This window comes from Zophobas morio, unplaced genomic scaffold (genome assembly GCF_036711695.1).
Source record: "Zophobas morio isolate AGI-343-1 ecotype UQ-CSIRO unplaced genomic scaffold, CSIRO_AGI_Zmor_V1 ptg000023l, whole genome shotgun sequence".
NCBI classification, from domain to species: Eukaryota; Metazoa; Arthropoda; class Insecta; order Coleoptera; family Tenebrionidae; genus Zophobas; species Zophobas morio.
In genome coordinates, this window is record NW_026972128.1 from 3,049,344 (window position 1) to 3,071,324 (window position 21,981).

The 21,981-nt window shown below is 33.6% G+C and overlaps 1 protein-coding gene across 1 annotated transcript; it reads left to right on the forward strand.

Annotated features, from left to right (window-relative positions):
• Positions 1–10,405: 10,405 nt before the first annotated feature.
• Positions 10,406–21,700, forward strand: LOC135134562 (uncharacterized). The gene is made up of 3 exons (XM_064063254.1): positions 10,406–10,580; positions 10,842–11,179; positions 21,385–21,700. Exons 1-3 carry the CDS (start codon positions 10,460–10,462, stop codon positions 21,619–21,621), a joined length of 696 nt encoding a protein of 231 aa, XP_063919324.1. The 5' UTR covers positions 10,406–10,459; the 3' UTR covers positions 21,622–21,700.
• Positions 21,701–21,981: the final 281 nt, after the last annotated feature.

The following is a 21,981-nucleotide window of genomic DNA, read 5'->3' on the forward strand; positions in this document are numbered from 1 at the left end:
AAAAATCACACTATGTGATAATGACATCAAAGACGTCAAGCAACTAGTGATATTATTTTTACAAAAATTCAATCTTTGAGTAATAGGTTTTTGGAATTAAAGACCACATTTATAGGGTATAAAAATCTATGCTTATTTTAGGGCAGAAAAGTTGAAAACAACTGGTTTAAACACTCTCACTGAAGGCAACTCACTATAGAGGTTCTGGTACGCATGTGGGTACATGTATTTTGTTCACTTATCAGTTAATCCTATTCTGTTTGACTTGGCATGACTTGGCATGTGAAAGAAATTTGTGGCTTAGTTATAGGTGACATTCAGTAATCTAGAAATCTGTTCTAGACGCCAAGATTTGTTTTTTAATTTATTGTATAGAATTAAATGAGCTCTAGCACATTAATTTTTACATAATGACTAATTTTAATTCGCCTTTTTTTGTAAAAAATGCTTTCCAATTATCTCGTGGTCAAGCGTCTTCGAACAAAATGTCACTTATAACTTACGATACCCCATCAAAAACTTTCTCGTGGCCTAACCCTTTTTACAACATCCAAAACAATCTTCTTTTTCTTCAATTGCGGCTATAGAACACTGTTCTAAAGCATGTAATCACTAAAATTTGGGCTTATTGTTTTGCTTACTACCATTACTTCTTCATTTATTAGTAATGAACCTTTAACAGACTGTGCGTTTATAACGTGCTAGCTCATATTGGGCACCTAAACGTTATATTGTCTACCAGCAAACTACCAACCAAACTGACTTGTTATTTCGTGGTTGGCAGTCACCGTGTTAGAGATCTATTAAAATTAATCTTAAATTTCTACAATCGTTGGACAGTTATGTGAACAAATAACACAAACAAGGTTGTGGGATTATGGACGGTTTCAGCGTGCACTTGGTACAGATACCAGAAGTTCTAATAGAGTATTCAAATCTTATGGATTTTCTCTGATAGTGTTAGAGAACACTCAACTATCATGGTTCTCATGAATTTTGATGATAATTAAATTGTAGCACAGCACAGGTACAAAACCATGCTTTATTAGATTACTATCCTTTAAGTATTACTTGCAAACATTTTGCTTCAAGCTCATCACTATGTAATCAACCTGACCTGACCTGACATGAGCCTGATCTGGTGCATTCCTTTTAAAAAGGTGTTTGTTCCATCTTTGTAAATTTTTTGATAAAGTAGACTGGTCGTTTATTCAAAACTTTAATTATGATGTCTGTAGTTAGTTTACTTGATTTATGTCTTGTTGAAGCGGCTATTAGATATTGTTTCAAGAATAAATAAAAATCAAAATAAATGATTTGATGGTCTATTACGTAGTTTAAGAAAGAAGGTTCACTTTAAAAATCATCTGATTCGAGTTATGTGCTAAATCATATAAGAAACGAAGACCTAGTAAAAATACAAATTTGTGATGAAATGCGGTAGATACATATATCCTGGTCAGGTCCTGCAATAATCGATGACAATTTTAACTCAGCAGCAACAGGGGTACGTAATCATATTAATATGTGGGATGGTGCACTTTTTGCTACATGTTGTGGCTCAAGCTGACTGGATGTGTGACATCCTCTTGGAACACCCGAATCTTCCCCACTTGAACGGCTTGCCTAAGGTGTGCTAAGGTCTTCGACTTAGCACACCACACATGTTTGACTAAAGATAAATAAAGAATACCTGGAGGCCAAGGAAGGATAGCAACCTTGCTTTTGCTAGGTATCCTAAACAAACCTGGCCTATATCTAGACAAGTACTATCTTATTGGGATAAGGCGTCTTCGTTCTGGTGTATCCTGGATTTAACGTTGCCTCGTTATAGACCCTTCAATAACACTTATTATTGGAGACCTACCCCTAGGGCATATAGCTCCTCATCAAGACGTATAGCCTCCCACATCATTATGCCTACACTTTGAACGTCATTACGTTCAGTAGAAAAAGCAAAATTAATTCATTTTACACGGCCTCTTTTGACTCTTGCTGGATCGTTATGTCGATCCAAAAAAAATCTGTGTTTTTTTTCTTAAACACCAATGAAGCTAAATGGAACTTTTCGCCAAAAATAGTATATTATTAGCCAAGGTTGCAAGGCCAAGCATTCTAGACCGAGCGCAAATTAGAACCCGAGACGCGCAGCGTCGAGGGCTCTGAAGCGCGAGGTCTAGAAGTGGCTTTGCAACCGTGGTTAATATACTATTTTTTTCACTAGTAGAAACCATAAGACAATAAACTGAAAAAATAAACGTTAAATTTTTTGACGCAACATGATTTTGTTCTGATTTCTAGTCAAACTTGACCCAAATTTTCAACACAAAGAAAACCGTTTATACTTGTCGCTGAGTTAATCATTTTATCTTCTACCGTCTACCAACTACCATGCGTATACTCAAGTAATGTTTGTAGCACACATTTGTTCATTTTTTAAGAAATAATCACATCAAACATTGCGTACATAACCTCAATTTTTCTTTTTGAACCCGTGGTAGCAAAAGTTGAATTTGCTACCACTAAATGAGTCGACATTTGCATGCGTCCTGGCTGCTAGTGAAAAAAATACTTTTTCTAGGTTTTCAGTTTTTTATTCATTTAATAGTTTTTAAAAAGTTTTACTTACAGCAGCTGTCTGTAGCAAAATAATAGATATTTATTTTATTAGGAGTTTAAGAGATACTTTATGTGACGGAGTATGGACGATTAAACGCCGAGCGATAGCGAGGCGAATTAAGTCCATACGAGTCACATAAAGTCACTTAAACTCCGAATGAAATACAATATTTTATTTTCAAACGATTAATCTTGTTTTGAAATAGTATATTTCATAACTAGTGTCGAAAGTGAAAGATATCATGCGAGTGCAGTTAGACGAACGAGGCGAAGCCGAGTTCGGATAAAGAAGCACGAGCATGATAGTCACTTTCAACACGAGTTGTGAACACTATTTTTTAGACGACTTGAACAAGAAAATAAGCATTATCTTTGTATCCATAAAATGTTTAAAAACAAGCGACACCATTTTTTAATTTAATTCGTGTCGGCCACGAGCACGTTGCTATGGATTCTTTACTGTTTTGAAAATTTAATTGTTTCGCCAGTTTTGTCATTTTGTCCAACTAGTATTGCACAAATGAATTTTAAGTGAATTTCTTAGAAGAATTAATGCAGATGCAAATGGGTAGCGATAACGATGACGATGTTTTACAACTCACACCTCCATCAGTAATCAGTTGTTGAAGCGGCCAGTGAGAATACTTTGCTGTTGCTCCCATCAAAATCACTTTGGAAACATAACCCTACTAACTCTTATCATGCACCGTGCATGATAAATTTCATATCCGCATCGGTCTCTGCAATTTTCAACTTTCTAAAGTAGGCTACAATATTGATATGTGTCACTTTCAAGACAAGTCGTCTAAAATAATTATTTCCTATATTCTTGCTTCATTAAGGAATTGCCTTGATTTCACTTACCATGGTTACTATGGTTGACAACCACTATGATTTTCACATATTTATACTCCGGCGGAGTATAAATGTTTTATTTATACGCCGGCGGAGTATAAGTAGTAGTTATACGCCGCTCAAACACGGTGTCATAGAAATGACACTTAAACCCCGGTAAGAGCGTCATATAAGTGTCAGTTATATGACGTTTGAAAATAAAGGATAATTTATAGGAGTATTCAATTTTAATAATACAAACGAGTAGTTGGGAAATTAATCAACAGAAATAGATAAACAAAAAATTGATGGTATTCTGATAACACCTGAATCATTTTTGGATGATTTTGTTTGACAAAATCAACCTTTAATCAATAAATTGGTTAAATGTATTGTAATTTCACAATTTTTTTTACAAAAATAGATGTAATATTAACTCGGAAAAAAACTAATCTTAAACCTCAGATTAATGTTTAAGTTAGACAAAGACAAAGCAATTAAAACATGTATACCAGTTTAATAAATATATATCTACCCTAAGAAATGGAATTCGTACTATGGATATAATTTTAGCTATGTTAATATTTTTCTAATTATAAGCAACACTTTTGAGCATTTATAACATTCCAAGCATGTAATTAGTTTGAAAACAACGTTTGTAGCCAATGTCAATTCAGTTTCAGAAGTAAATGTAAATCACTGGTATCGAATCAGAATCTTTTAAACAAGGTACTCTCCTAGATCGGCTTTTCTACTTTTCTTTTTCTTAGAAAAACCTTTGACTGCATTTCTGTATTGCTTTTTGGGAAGTTAAAATTTGAAAACAAGTTTATATTTAATAAAATCTTATTTTTAAAACAGAAAACAATCTGTTTCAATTAGTGATAAATGTTCTAACATTAGTGAGATATATAAAATATGGAGTGCCACGAAGGACGCATGTTATTTTTGATTTAAATGAATGAATTACCAAAATGTTGCAATGGTAAACTGTTTCCATGTGTCGAGAACACCCCTTTAATTGCTACTGGTAAGAATATTATTAAGTTAAACAAATTTGTTTTGTGACGAGATGAGAACTAAACTATACTTTTTTCAGAAGTTTCTACGTGTTCTATCGTGGTTCTTCTTACAGGTCCTGTAGTTTATACAATTGGTCGTTTCTATATACAACCAGAAATTTCTTAGATCAATCAATAAAAAGAGCCATATTCGCAAATTGCCATTATGTTTTCATCCACCTTTCTTTTGAGTTAAAATCGTCTTTGTCGTTGGTACGGATTTTTTATCAGTACTGACTTCACTGAAATAAAAACAAAGCAACTACATAGATGAAGTTTACTATCAATAATTTCAGATACTCTTTTAAATTTTAATCAGCTTTTTTAGAATATGATTCGCTGACATGGTATAGCGTTATTATTTTTTATTCCATATTTGTGGACCCTTTTAAAATAACAACTTAAATAAAATAAAGTATGAGAATAAAATAGAAGGAAGAGTTAAGAAAGAGACAATGATGGACGGCGTATGTTTTAACAATAATACAAAGGATGTGTCATAACTATTCAGACAGATGGCATATTAATTACAGCTCTAAAAGTATCCACCATTAAGTAAAAAGCATGTGTTCGTAATTATTTCATTTCGACTTATTATTTTTTCACACTTGTTTGTTGTGTAAAGTGTTATTTATTTAATGCCGTAAAATAATCACTAATTAAACATAATAATATAAATGCCAATTTTACGTCGTTATTTTAATTTTATGCACGCTCCCTCGTTGCGTTTCTCTGAAACACGATACAGCTACATTATGATTTTTTAATATATGTTCTCTCTGCTACTTCCTCTTATTAAAAAACCACCTTTCCCTCGCTTCGCACATCCCAACTTCTTGCTATTCACAGCCATACCTAGCCGTGCGAAATCCCCTCTTACTACTCCAGAATTTCGCTGCATATTCATTTTACCCGTAAACAACAAAAACCTTCGTTGTTGACAGAGAGCGCTTCAAAGACAACAATTTCCATGCAAAACTTTCCCCTAAGTGCACAAAAGACGATACACAAACTCCCAGACTTATTCGAAGTCAGCACTATTGTAGGATTTATCGACAGTGCGCGGAGGTTAAAAAGGAAAAAATTTATCGCAGCAAAATCATCGTCTTATTTATACAGTATAACATCGTGTCACACTTGTGTCGTACCCATCGTCTTTATCCGCGACGACGGTCTGAGTCCTTGTACGTCTTCCTTTTATGCGTCCTCGAAGCGTCACAGGATGAGTGATTGCTCATGAAATACCACAGCATCAACAATCGGAATAAATTCACGACATGTATACAGGAAACTCCATGGCATCTTTCATTGATTCTAGACGGTTTTATACAAATAGTTTCGCTATAGAGTTTTATTAGAGTTTTCTTTGCCCACCGAGCGATAGCCGAGGGAAATACTACGACAGATTCATATTGATGAATGAAATTCATTGTTTGCTTGGCGTGCTGAAGGTCGTAGAACACGAAAATGCAGGATTCCTGTCGACTCCTGCCTAAGCAAAAATTACTTGGTTTGGTAGTTTTAAAGTTTACACATCGTTAAGGTTATTGTAGAATTTGTCTATGTATCTATAAGAGCTGCAAGATATTGTCAGACTTAATTCGTCCTTTGAAATTAGTCATGGAAATTTCTAGTCTATTTTCCGCCTTGTCTTTTATAAATGCAATTATTTTGTCCTATTACCAAATTATTTTACTTGTAGTTACACCGCATTTTTGACACTATTTATTTGGCACTGTGGCTGAAACATTTCAAAAGAAATATTTTTAATTCTAGTACAGAATAATTAGTTCCTGATATTGCCAACATTCTGGCTCATAAACAAATGCAGCTTTCCTGCTTTAAATCCAGCTAAAATATTTTTCTGTGTAAAAGCTTTAAAGAACGCGTAAGTTTCCACTTGTCGCCTTTTATCTCGACACCAAAGCTAAAGCAACTTTGTGTTAGCGTGAACGTAAAGAAACATTTTCTGTTTCATTAGCAGTTTGAAGTATATTGCCCGGTAATTGACCAATAAAAGCTACATCTGCTACCAACGTAATAACTTTAAAAGCACAAAATCGATAGAAAAACACTTGAAAAATGTTTCAAATAATAAATAAAAAAGGCGGAAAAACAGAGCAGAAAAGATTATAAATCAATTTCAGTCGTGTACATTCGTAAAATAAATGACGCTATTTTGTGCATATTATTTCGAAGTTACACGCTGTTACTGCTTGAGCAATTGCTCATACAAAGCGAAACTTTAATAATGCGTTTTTTTGAAGACCACATTTGTTTCTAGCCTGCGAACGTAAAAAAGAAAGATGGACGCTATGGAGAAAATTGTAATCAAGCTTGAAACAAATGATATGGAAATCGACGATCACAAAGCAATTTCTTTGACGCTGAAAAAGTGTCATGTGTAATGAGACATTTTATTAGCATGTTTATTTTATTTGATAGTATTTATTTCATGTTCTTCTAGCATATTCTGCTTCAGAACTACTATAAACGAGTGTAATTTTACTTGCAGCTCATTCTAGCTTTCCATAATAATTTAAGGATTAAGGATACATTTTATCTATATTTAAATGCATACTTGGAACTGTTATTCTTTTTGATAAAATAAAGTTATGATTATGAGATGTAACATTTAGGAAAAAACATTGCCGATCTATAAACACACATTTCCAATTGCACGGGCCAATACTCAGCTCGATTGCAGCTAAAAATCGACGTCTGAGATTTGTAGAGAACTCGATTCAGATTGATCACCCCAAGACAATTTCTTACTGACGTAATAATTGTTTAACCAATAATGATATGTTGAGGTCGGTGATGTTTACAGTTTAACCTACAAACTACAAACCAAATACTTAGTACCGAAATTTTAAAGGTTTCAGTATGAAAATATTGTTACTTCTCTGAATTCATTGAATATGATATTTTTGCGTTTTCAGAAACTTAGTTAAAATGTAATCTCAGCGATGATGAATTACTTATTATGTATTGTTTCCTTCATTAAACGAAATTGTTCATCCATGTAAATCCGCTACAGAAACATTTGGAAAATTATAAATAAGTAGGTACAATTAATAATAATAAATAACTTTATTCCCAGTTACAAAAAAAAATAATAAAATAAAGCCAAAAACTGTAAAATTTCACAAAAAAAGAAAACACAATTCATACAAAATAACAGCGCAAGTTAATCACCTAAATGTTCTAATACAGGTGTACTTATAATTTTGAATGGAATGAAATAAGTCGATATTCAGATCGCAATGAACAGACAAAACCGCGACAACAATAAACAATAATCAAAACCCCGAACAAGATAAATTTGGTCAATTAAATATGAGAGATAATAACCTTTGCAAGGATAATAAATGTTGAACGTGTACCTGATCTATAGGCGACCAAACTAAAGGAGTATATTTAAGTTTTGACTTAAACAACCAAAAAAAACCAATTTCGGCAAATTGTCGACAATTCCTAAAAGTAACCAAAATTTTCGAGCACCTGTAAAAACCTTTGCTACAGTGTGGTTGATATGTTCTATGAAAGTAAATTTTGCTTGCAATAAAATTTCCAAGTCTGAATGATGGTTAATTAATGTGTCGTTAACAGTATAATAAAAAAATATGAGAGTTTTCCAGTGTTCTTGACACTACAACATTTAATGATGCTTAGGAAGAGTCGATTTTTTATGCTCCAATTTATAATAGCAATCAGGCTGGCTTCAACGATATTAGGGTCGCCGAGAAGGCGTATAACTTGAAATAATGTCAAGTTGCCGACAAATATCATTTCTCTCAAGAAATGAAGTCTAGAACTTCGTTTATAAATGAAAGAAGTAGAAGTGGGCTCAACCTGGATCCTTGCAACATTCCAAAACTAAGTCTAATTACTTTAGAAATACAACCGCGATACTAACATACTGTTCTCGATTAGGAAACTACAAATTAAACAAGTCAACATAATGGCACTATTTACATGTTGCTCTTATACAACCGACACAAAGTTAGTATTTTTATTAGTAGAAAATTTTGTTAGTAAAACTGTAATTAAAATTTGCAGACAAATTATGCAAATTATGTTTTTCGTATTTTATATTCTGGATCTTCTGTTTGTTTAATATGTAGAAAGAACTGGAATTTTTATCAAAAAAATTTGATATGATAAATAAAAAAAAAGATTTGCTCGTAGAACACTAATTTAGAATAATAAAAAACATTTTTTTTGTATCGTACTTCATCTGATTTGTGAGCTACCTAATGTAGCAGAATGTAAGTACAAATCGCCGAGATTTCCCTACCTTGACTAAATAGTCCATGTTTATTCTACAACGTTGGGAGACATGGCACAACACGCACGCATACATTGTTTACTGATTAATTCCGGTAATTAGAGCGAGTGGGCATGGTGATGCTCTAAGTACAGGCTATTGATTAGTATTGATGTGCTTTGTTACCGCCAAATTGATTGTGGTCCTCTGGAAAACAGTTGTAAATAACCCAGCGTCAGAACTCCGCAATCGAATTAAACAGCGGCGAACTTTACAGGTGCCAGGCGAATAGTGTTAATAGAACAAAGTGTTCATTCCATCGAAAAATTAACATTAATGAAATGTATCGGAACGAACCCACCGTCAACAAATCGTAACTACAAATGCAAAAATCTGACGCGAATAAACAAAATCTGAGCGAAAAATAGGGTTGTGTACATAAATCTACGATTGAAATAATGCGTTTTGTGATTTCGATGCAGCAGCTGGGAAATGAAAAAACACCAATGTATGTACAGGACGTGAGCTACAAATTGAGCAGTGGAAATCTGCAAAAAATGGGTTTTAGCCATGGAAATTTTAAAATAAAATAGTGGATTAACTTTGGACATTTCATTTGTGGGGTACGCTAGTTAGTTCATTTAATAAAATTGTGAACGAGAAAGTATGTTGTTGTCTTTTTTTGAAAAATTCTCAAATATTTGGAACAACAGAAATAAGCAATGATAAAAATTGAAAAAGTGATTTACTCTCGAATTAAAAAAGATGAGAAACCCTTAAACCTATCAAAGAATTATATGATTTATATCAAACCGAGAAGTAGAGGACGCAACTGATAAATCATAAACAGATATAAAAAAAGACGGCATTTCTAACACACATTTAAAATTTGACAACTAACAATCATTCTGGTAATTTCGAAGATTATCTGTCTGATAGAAATTGACACAAACGGTATTCGGCAGACAAACGAGAGACAAGCAGACGGAAACAGGAGATCTATATTCGTACTGTAGGAACCATGAAACTTAGAGAAACATGAAAGTAGCCAGTCGCCCAATGGACCCTATTACAGTATTTGTTTAGCTCGGAAAGCGAAAAAAAATCCAAATTTCTATTTTCTCAATTTTATTTAAGTATTTTAAAAACTTTTAAATATTGCTTACGTAATAGAGAGCAATACCAAACACTAAAGCGATCATCATACAAGAGAAAGTGTCACGGTGTAAGTTTTTATTAAATATTGTATAGTATTTTACCTTGTACATTTATCACAACGCAAGGTTATTCTTAAGACGTGAAAAGAATATTTAATAAATAGTGCTTAAGTAAAAATCTTAGTTTAATAATTTTTTTGTTTTGTTTTTTTCAGAATCTCTGTTTGCTTGACGTAAAATTCTGTATTTACAAATAAACACTATTATTATTATTATTATCATTAAGACCCACCAATTGTACTCAATTGAAATATTTAGCAGTATTAGATAAATTTTCTTAAACATTTTACACAATATGCGACGGTAAAATTTTTGATTTACTGATAATTTGTAAGACATATGTCTAAAAAAAATCAAAACAAAAATTTTTTAGCCACAGTGACCTGTGACAATGGTCGAGCTTTAAGTCCACTGCGCTGTCAAATTATCGTAACGTCTCATTTGAATTAATAATAAACATGTCCAAATCTCGTGTTTGTGCGGAAAAAGTGGCCAAGGCTTGCACCAAGAAGACAAATTTATTAGTGTACGAACGGAAAAAAGGAGACGGATGCCAAAAGACAAAACCCTACGTACCTCGTAAGAATCCATTTACCCACCAACTCGGAAAACTCAAGTATAATTATGAATAATCGTAGTTCCTCATGCGTAATAAGACATTTAAAACGTTGTAAAGTAGACTTTTGCTAAATTTATTTTCCGGATTAAATTAAAATCTAATTTTTACGGTCGTAGTTTATGTGTTGGAAGATGCGAATCGACTTATCCTGGTGAATAATTAAAACCGCTGCGTCGGAATAACTGCTTGCTACTTAGGTTTGGTTTTATTGTCTTTTCTAGCCATATCGAACCCGCAGCTCAAGCGGATACGAATATGCACAGGGGCGGAATTGAAGAAAATGTGCCCGCCGCCGCCGTGTCCGTGTCCACCACAACAAGCGAAACGCGATCTAGGTCTGCTTTCCAAGTTGCTGCGGATCCTGGGCTTCGGAGCCAAAAGTTTGCTGGCTGCTAGCGCTATTTATCTCACATATGATATGGGAATTTGGGGCGATTCAGAGTCTACGGGGAAGCTGTACAAGAGCATTTGTGACGCAGTGTTGCCAAATATCGTTGAACCTCAGGTTAGGGAGAAAACGTTGACGCCGTCTTGCCAGGCAGAGAGAGAACTATTTCATGTAAGTAATACCATAACTATCGTTTTACGTGCTAGTAGCAGTTTCATTTATTAATAAAATACCTAGAAAAAATAAACTAAACAAAACATTGCGTACATGATCTGTGTTCGAATAATCTACGTTCTGAAGTTCCATTTTCGACCGTATTATGTATTCAAATATTTTTGAATAATTACTTCGTTGGAATTTGTAACTTTCGGAAGGTAGGAAATTCAATAATTATATAAGCACTCTGAATTTTCAATTATTTTACACTGTGATAAAATATTCAAAATGCTTAATGCGTTTTTGAGGTAGCAGGCCGCACTGTAATTTTTAAAATATCGTCCCCCTACAAAGCACGTTTACGTTCTGAGTTTCAAAACAGAATGCACGGAAACTATAGCATGAGTTCCTATCGATTTCAACAATCACACATGCATTTTTGCCAAAAAAAGTAAAAATTATGTTAAAAATTTATAAACACAAGTAGGTACCTCAAGACTTTTTCACTGTTCGTATTAATACAATAATTCTACATGTTCTTGGTCCTCCTGTGTTATGTACTTAAGTCCTTGCTTATTATTGTTGCGTTTTACGGGGATTAAAATTGGTGTGCGTAAAACCTCAGGATTGTTAGAATACTACACAATTAATCGGAAACGCCGATCTAAGCAGGGCATAACTAGGTTTGATTTCAGGGTGGGCAACTAATACTCTTATGTAAAAGTATAATAGGTACTTAAAATTACTTTTTACTTTCCGAGCGTAAGCAAAGGAAGTATTGTAATCGAGTCCGTCGGCCGACTCTCTACTTTTACGTTTTCTCTGTCCGTCTGTCTGCCGTCCCGGATTTTTATTAGACAGATAATCTCCGAAAGTACTGGACCGATTGTTGTGAAATTTTGTACTTATATTAGGAATATCATGTAGATGGTAAAACGCTAACCAAAATTTGTCTAATCATCCCCACCACTAATGCGATGACGTCACTTCAAAATTGTACATAGTAAATGGGTTTTAAATTGTATAAAATAACATAGTCCTACACATGTAGTTTACGATTCCGAATTGAGTTTTTACCCGAAATGTCCAGATTTTTAAAAAAAAATCAAAATTATAAAACAACATTTTGCAATTTAATTTTGAATCTGCTAACCTGAATGTTTTGAAATGTTGTAGATGTTGTAAGGCTATAAAGAGCATCATAAATCTTTAGTCAAAATATATTTGGTTATCCCCTCCAAAAACTTGATGACGTCACCACAAAATTTTGCAGAATAAACCCTATCTAAAATGTCTCTTCTTGTGATTTATCATTCCATTCAAATTTTTTCGATTTGCATATACAGGGTGACTCAAAAAATTAATGAATGAGTGAATTTATTTTATTGAGTTAATCAGGAACTACAAAACCGAATGCTTTGAAAACTTGCAGATGTTTTAAGGTTGTAAAGAGCATAATAAATGATTAGTCAAAATATATTTGCTTATCTCCTCCAAAAAATTGATGACGTCAGCTCGAAAGTTTGCCGAATAAATCCTATCTGAACTGTACAAAATATGATGAGTCTGTACTTGTGATTTATCACTCCATTAATATTTTTTGGATTTGCATATACAGGGTGACTCAAAAAAATTAAAGAATGCGTAAATTTATTTTATTGATTTACTCAGGAACCACAAAACCGATTGCTTTGAAATCTTGAAAATGTTTTAAAGTTATCATAAGCATGGTAGGTTTTTGATCAAAATGTATTTGCTTGTCCCCGCTAAGAAATTGATGACGTCACCCCAAAATTTTGCTGAATAAATCCTATCTAAAATGTACAAAATATGATGAGTCTCTTCTTGTGATTTACCATTCCATTCATATTTTTTGGATTTGCATATACAGAGTGACCCAAAAAAATTAATGAATGCGTAAATGTATTTTTTTGATTTAATCAGGAACTACAGAACCGAATGTTTTGAAATCTTGCAAATGTTTTAAAGTTATAAATAGCATAATACATTTTTAGTCAAAATATATTTGGTGATCTTCTCCAAAAAACTGATGACGTCAGCTCAAAATTTTGCCGAATAAATCCTATCTAGAATATACAAAATATGATGAGTCTTGCATATACCGGGTGACTCAAAAAAAAATGAATGCGTAAATTTATTTTATTGGTTTACTCAGGAATTACAAAACAGAATGCTTTGAAATCTACTGCGAAAAAAAACATAATAGACATGCAGTCGTCACGTTTCCGACAGCGAGGGAAGTACTGTCTAAACTCTTTTTATTTTTTTATGATGGTAACCTCTTCTTGAGACGGTAGTGGAATACTTAAAAACACATTAAAAACTAGAAAAGATTTTTTAGAGAAATTTAAAATCAATAAAGAATGGACTTAAATTAATCTGATAAAATGTTAAATGGGCAGCAACTTACCTAAAGTTGATAAGTACTGAAATTTCTCTAAATTAAAGTGATTGATAATTGAGATCGCAGTAGTTAAATCGTCATGTTCATCAATTTTTTTTTCAAATTCAACAAGGAGTAAATCAATTGTTTCCATTATTGTCGTTTAAGGTCATTTTCACAGTTCGTACTTGTACTTGTAACATAATCGGTTAATAAGTAGTATTTTTTAGTAACCTGTTTCCGTTTATGTTTAGGCACCCTACCTTCTTTTGGTTCATCTGTCTCTGGTAATAAGTTATATTTCTAAGTCTTATTTCGATTTGTTCCTTAGCTACCAAATTGCTTGTACTGCTATTTTCATAATTACGACTCCCTTTTTAGGCTTGTTCTTCTACTTTCTAATACATTATTCGCACATTCCAAAAGTCGTAACATTTGGTGAGTCAGAATCAATGAAAATCGAAACTCAATTTTTTTCACTTCAGCATATAAACCAAGACCATTAGCTACAGTACCGCTGTCAATCTTTCCCTGTGTATCTTTTTTAATACTTGCAATATCTCTTGAGAACAACCACTTTTGTAACGGTCAAATGACCTGTCCATCTTTGCTCCAGGAGATCCGATATTTTTTTCCTTCAAAGATGTTATATATTTTGGGATGCTGAAAAAATGTATGAAGTGTAATGCATTGCTCAAAGAATAGTCTTAAAACCACAATAACAGAGGCAACTCTTATTATCACTAGGTGTAGTCTGTGGTTAAAACAGTGTACGTAGGGTACCTTTTTCTGCAGGGCTGATTCAATTCTTGCGGCCTTCTCTTTTTCCGCTCATTACACTTGCCCCATCATGTTATTTTGATCTAATTTGTTTGCACTGAGAACTTTTATAGTTTCTAATGTTTTCTTGGCAATGTAGCAATATCTAACTTGACGGTTGCTGTTATAGCTAATAAAGATTCCCTTACCTTTCCGTTCTTGACATATTTTATGCCTATTGATATGTTCTCTCTTTGGTTCTTGTCTTTAGTTCCGTCTTCGAGTAGGAACGTAAAGAATTTAACATCTCCATTCTTTACATCAGAGCAAGCATTTTTGGAAATTTTTATCTAACAGTTTTTTTATCCTTCTTAAGAGTATACTGTAATAGCCTAATAAATAAACCTTTTTCCATATGTTCTTCTTCTAAATTATATTCTCAACACAGTGCCAACTCGTATGCAGCAATAAAATGAATCATTTCTACATACTTTTCATGTAATATCTGTTTTGCCCTAAAGGTTTTTTTGTAGATACTACCAATTTCATGCTGTTTCTCCGAATTTTTTCATTCTCACTCCAGCATCAATTTTTTGGTGTAGAATTTTTTTTTCAGAGTGGGCAATGGGCACGCTCCTAGGTTTAGCTACTACTACTGTTCTCTCCTTAATTCTGATCGTCTCGATTAGAAACATCATCAGCATCACTAATGTACTTCATAAGGCGGTCGAATGAATAATTTTCATTTTCGTCTTCGACCCTTATCGAATCCTATAAATGATATCGTTGATACTCTTCACGTTGGTATGCTAACCTTGTTAATTTAGCGACAACTTAGGGCAACGATCTTTTTCCTAGAGTTATAAAGCCACCAAATCGCCTGCCAGGAATCCTAAAGAATTATCCTTACGGTCGTAGTCTGTTTTGATTCTATCACTCGCTACACTAATCTTGAGGCGTACTATTTCAGGGACGCTTTACAACTTCTCCTTTAAGTCATCTGCTTAATCTTTGACCTCCTTTGGTTCTTCACTTGGAGAGCCGAACAGTATGTCACAAAGTGGATGAACCTTTCTTCCGAGAACTATGCGCACCGGTGTCGGACCTGTCGTGTCATGGACAGCTGATCAATAAGCCAGCAGTAATGACGAACGGTAACGATGTTTCGGATGGTCAGTCGCTACGTTCGAAAGATATTCTTCTATGATCCGACTGAATCACTCTACCATCCCATCTAAGTGTGGATGTAATAGCCTAGTCCGCGTCTTTCGTATTCCGACTACTTCAATAGCCCTTTAGAACAGGTTTGGTTGAAAGTTCCTGCCTCACTTCATGCATTTTGAGTGAGATTTCAAACCTGTAAATCCAATTGTCAATCAAAGTCTTTGCAACTGCAGTGGCTTCTTGTTGCTTTATGACCTAAATTTTAGGCCATTTGTTTGAGTAATTGTTGACGACTATTATAAACTTGTTTCCGTTCTCGGATAATGGAAAAGGACCCGAAGACGTGTTGATTGCAATTCTTTCAAAAGACGAAGCGACGTTGTGTTGTAGAATCAATCCTCTCGTGTTAGTCCTCGAACCCTTGACCTCTCAACGTCCTCTCGATAACGGACTTACTAAAATCTTTCCCTAACTTTAGAAAGCGTCTTGTTTATTTAAAAAAAATAGTATTTCCTAAAGCACTTCCTTGCTTCTGATGGCTGAAACCATTAACTTCCCATTTAACCTTTCCAGACTCGCTTACCAATCCGTTCTCAATATGCAATAAGCCCCACTGAGCCCATAACGGCTTGAAATAATCGTCCTCTTGATTCTTTCTATGCTGAGCTGCAGCCCATCCTTCATTCTCAACGACAGACTGCTTCTCCTGCGGGTGAATGATGTTTTGCACTGATCAATCTTATCACAGTGTTTGCAGTTCTGATATGGTCTTCTCGACAGAGAGTCTGCATTAGTATGAGGTTAACACATTGCTACGGAAGTACTGTTAATCTGCCCCGATATAGTCGAATGACTAGCTTTGGTAAAACTTCGTATTTTCATTTCCCTGGGGGTTGTATCTTTACCATCCAGCACATTCCCTCAAACTACTGGCCGTTTTTTGTTTTCTGAATCCGGTAATCAAGCACAACGATGACGTTTGAGATGTCCCTGGCGGTCACATCTATAGTATTCTAGGCTTTTCTTATGAGGCACGCTATTCTCCAGTCTTTGAGATAAGCCGTCTATTTGCTGCGACATTTTTTCCCACAGCTGTTCTACTTTGTCGTTTTCTTGCATCTCTAGTTCTGCTACTATGACTTTATGGCACGTTCTTGAAATATTGTAAGCAGCCTCCCCTTCCAAAACACCAAGTTAAGTTCTTAACTTTAAGGTCGAGAATGCCATTTAAAAAGGTTTCTACTGCTTCAAATTTTTGTAGAGATTCACCAACTTTCTATGTTCTGTGTACTTGCTCTGTAAAAACTTGTTTTAGATGTTCACACCGAAATCAAAATTCTAGGCCAGTAGTTATTAAGCTCTTATCAAAACTGTAGCCTTCTGGTCTTCTTCGCAAGGATCTGCTTCAAACTGCTTCTTGTACGATGACATATTACATAAACCAGTCCTTGCTGCATTTTTTATTGTCTTTTAAATTTCTACATTTTACTTTCCAGTCAATCTTCTATACCTTTCTCTCATGCATTCTTGCATATATTTCTCTAACTCAGCATTTAACTGATTCTCAACTTTTTTACTTTTTCGTCCATTGAGAATATATTTCGTCCGACTATCTTTTCCATCACTTCCAAAATTATTTTTGTGTACTTCATTTGATCTTTAATTTTAGTTTGTTTCCACTTTTTTTGGAAAGTTTCTGTTCGGCTGATGATTATGTCATCTTTTAATTATCTATTTTTGTGTCCATTTTTGAGCATAGCCATCGCATCATCTCCTTTGAAAAACTCCAATCTTTAACCTTTCACTGCATTCGATAGATTTAAGTATATGTATAACAGAACATCATTCAAATGAATCTATGAGAAGTTTACTCGTCTGCTACTGCAATTTGAGCTCTGGTCTCGGACAGGCACATACTTTCAGAATTCTTTTCCAAGCTGCCTATAAATCCTCGTAAAACCAATAATCATTATTATTAATCTTGCATCCCACTCCTGACACTATTGTTACGTTTCACGAAGATTAAAATCGTGGGTAAGAACTCAACAATTATTATTTATTGGTAATACAATACTGTACAACTAATACAACTAACTATACAGCGATCAGCGCTGGACCTGTGAGAAGCTTCAGGAACCACTTCTAGCTTTTCCTCGAAGGTGCCGGAAACCTAGGCCTGCTTATGAGTCATCATGGCAATGCGCTACTGTCATAGGGGGCGCATCTAGTCGGTCCATGAGTTTATCTCGTAACACTATTTTCATAGCTGTGTTCGCATTTCCTGTTATTGTAGAAATTTCGTTTCATAAGCGTGTATCCTAAACTTTTTTATATTTTTTTATACTTCTTCACGCATGATCTCTAAATACTTTACATTTTTCTCGGTCGGTACTAATTTTTATTCTTTTTTTCAACATCAGTTGAATAACTCGGGATGTTCATTTCTTCCGTCGGATTCGTGTTGATATTCAGGTCAGGTCAAGTCAGATGAGGCCAGGTCAGCTCGAAAGATCAGTTACTTCAGGCTAAGTCAGGTTTCATTTTTGAAGTTAATTCTGGATTTATAACACATCTAGAGTCGATTTACGAAAGCTTAATTAAATATTTCATTACGATTAAATTTTTAATGCAGCCTTAAAATATCACGTGACCGTGTCTACGCCAGTCAGATATTACTAAACGCATCATTAAATGCGTGATTAACTGAAGCTCACTTAAAATATTCTATAAATTAGCCCTTCATCTCTAATTTCGTAATTTGCATGAATTCTAAATTTGATTCAGACGCGTAGTCTGTTTTAAAATACATCGCTTGTTTGGTAAACAAGCTCAGACCCGTATTTATCATATATATATTTTCCAGTAGAATGTACAGTACAGTATTGTGTGTATCCACCACATGAAATCGTCTTCTATGTATATATATTCTACGCCTGAGTTAAAAAATGACTTTTAATGTTTATTTGATTTTGTCGACAATCAACTTTTTTTTAATGACACCCTATACATTTTTTCAGAAATTCTTTTAAAAATATTTTTTCTGAATTCATTCATTTTTATTTTTCTAGCCATTTAGTGATTCTAAATTGTTTCATTAATCTTGTTCAATTTTTTATTGCCTAATTTAACGTTGCACTATGGATATTAACTTAAATCGAAAGCTTCATTATAGAAGTATATAACATTCCCATCACTCCGAATTCATCTGCACGGTATTTCTCAAATATCTGCTAAAGCCCAGGATTCATGAAACTTACCTCCACTAGCAACACGGACAAATCAATAAAAAATAATTTCATCAATAATTAAATAAGTGAAATAGTTATATATATTATATGAAATATTATTTGCATTCAAGTCCCGAAAACGTAGCTTTAAGCTTCACATTTACATCATCTGAGACTCCAAAAAAAAATCGTTACCTAATTTTGGTTTCCCTCAATTTTGTATGTTTCATACATGTGTATCCTTATTTCTCACAAATTTTAGATACAGTTTCTTACATTAGGGTTTTAGTGCTTTTCCAATCTATATGTTCTTATCTTTCAGTATTTTGATCGCTTTAAAATTTATTCAGAATGGTCAAAATATATTAAATGAGAGAAAAAAATAATTTATAAATTCACGTTGATTAAGAAAGTTCTGAAACGGTTGAAACTGAAGAAATATATAGAGTGCTTAAACTGAACCGTGGAACATGCTATATATGGATATTATAAATATATTTTGAAATATAATAAAATAAAAAATTGACCCGGCGCCTCCACCTTTTTCATTCAATATACATCCATAGAAAGTAACATTTATGAGTATTTATTAATATTCTGATTTACCGGACGTTGCCATGAGATGTATAAATATTATTTGCCTTTAATAAGCTTTTTGTTCATTATATTAATGTACATATTTAGAAAAAATGGAATAAAAAATCAACAAATTTCTTAAATATTTAAGAAACCACCACAAAAAATGAACTTAAAACACCAACTAAGAAATGTTTCTATCTGTTCACTTAATCAATTTTGTCAACTAGATCTTGAAATAGTGCTACTATGTCTTCTGAAGCTGTACCTATTGAATAATTTAACCAGTGAAAAATCGTTTTTAAAATTTATCTCTAAGTTTAAACGTTAAATGAACCTTCCAAAGTTGCCTATTGTCCAATATTAATTCAATGAAAAATATATGCCCTCTACATTGCAACAATGCTTTACTGTTAGCTTAAAGCTAATAGAACACATTAGGTTTAACCCTCTGCATGAAACCCCAATCCCTCTCCTTCCGCCGGAATCTCGACTACAAATATTTGCCCGCATTAAACGAATTTAACACGCTTAAATTGGCAATTAAGTTGTCGGCATCGTTTTTTGCCAAGGTATGTGTAATAAAACGATCCTTTACAGTTTGAGAGAATTATAGTGCGGCACGAAAGCAAGAAAACCAGACCGACAACAAACTATTCCCATAGAGCTTCCGCAACAACTGTCTCTGCAAGTTCGCAATCCGTCAGAAATGCACTGACATTTCGGTGAGTTACGATCCCAAGAGTTCTAAGTAGTTTTCCATTACGACAAAGACAAACGTAGTATTACAATTCGGGCCGAGACACTCGCTATTCAGTCGAGACGAGGTCTTAAACGCTATTTAAACAAAATCTTGGGTTGACAATTAAACGCAATTGGAGCGTCATTATTTATTGACAGGTTGCATATTGTCGGCGCATAAAGGGTTTGATTAAGGAAGTTTTTGTGCCGTAACAGCCGAAAATAGTATTATTCGCTGGGGCATTCTGAAATGGTTTGAAAGACTCAAAAAGCGGAGCCGCAAAATCTACAGTACGAATCTAAAATAAAGAAACTCCCCAAAGTCAGTTTTTATTAAAAAACAAAATACACTGACCGGCAAAAAAACTGGCCACCCTGAAAAATTTCTCAAAACCACTTTAAAAATTATTAATTTATCTAGTGATCGTTATTTTATTAAACAAACATTCACCATAGACACATCATGTACAAACTAGCCAAAAAAAGAAGACACATAAACGCAGAAATAAATTTAATTTAACAAAATTACAGAAATAAACCAAGTACGATATTTTCTTAAAAAAACAACAAATGAAACTGTTGTTGTAAACAGTGTTTTCCATCATTTGATTATAAGTTTGAGAATTAATAAACGTTTTCACGCGAAAATAATGTCGTTAACTCTTACAGACGTCTCTCAAATTTTCGCTTTGTTTCTGTTATTTTGTCAAATTAAATTTAATTCTACGTTTATTTGTCTTCTCTTTTTTTTTGTTAATTTATATATCATGTGTCAATAGTGAATGTTTCTTTAATAAAATAACGATCGCTAGTAAAATTAATAATTTTTAAAGTTTGGTTTTGCCAAATTTTTCAGGGTGGCCGGTTTTTTTTGTTGATTAGTGTATTTATTGGAGTTTCGGTTCAGGAGATTAATTTAAAAGAATTTGAGAAAAATATATTTCAGTTAATTAATGTAAGGTTAAAAACAAGCAAACTGTAGTTTTCACAAGAAAGTTGCACCGAAAGCCAGTTGTAGTAGTAGATTTAAATCAAAAATATCTGCTAGAAAGTCAATAATAAAGTCGGATGTAGCAACTTTACTTAAATAAGCTGGTAAACTGTTAACACAGAGCAAACTTTGTAAATAACTAGTAATAAGTGCGCATTTAATTATACTTATTTGTATAACCAATATCACTGTAATCCTCCAAGCTAAATAAATCTGCAACCCGATTCACTTCTGAGCAGCTTAATCCCTCAGAATTTACATACTGCAGTTAAAGTCCACAATAACTCTCTTTACCCTTTTTTGCACATACTCTTATTGCTTACATGCCTAGTCTTAATATTCCTTTTTGTGTACGCAGATGTTCGAGAAGGACCCGTATTGTTGCGACAAATTTCCGATAGATCATGAAACTGGAGTGTACGAGCTACAGCAGAAGTGGAACAGAATGGTTACTGCCACCTTTTCCAGCCTTGCCGGATTTCCTGCTCGTATGAGGAATTGGTCACACCGAGTATATTGTAAAATGTTCGATTCGGAGAGCTGCAAGGAACTTGAAGCACAAGAGGAGAAAGGCGAATGCTGTCCGTGTGACTGAGGCATCGAGTAGGAAAGTCAAAAATAAACAAAATTTGAAATAGTGGAAACGTTACGAAAATAAAGCAGCTGTACCGAAATGTTGTTTCATTTCAATTAACGCAGAATAAGAAATATCTAAATCAATAAAAAATTATTATATGGCAGTGGTATTCTACTGATTACAAGATAAAATTGTATATACATGAAAATTAATAACAAATAATACAAGCAGTGTTACCTAAATAAAATTAAAACGAGAAAAACTATCAAACATGGAGTAATATACTGATTTTAATAATATAAATTGACTAAATTTTGCAGTACAATATCATTAATAGACAGTGAGAATAATAAGGGGCCTAAAGCATACCCATGCGGT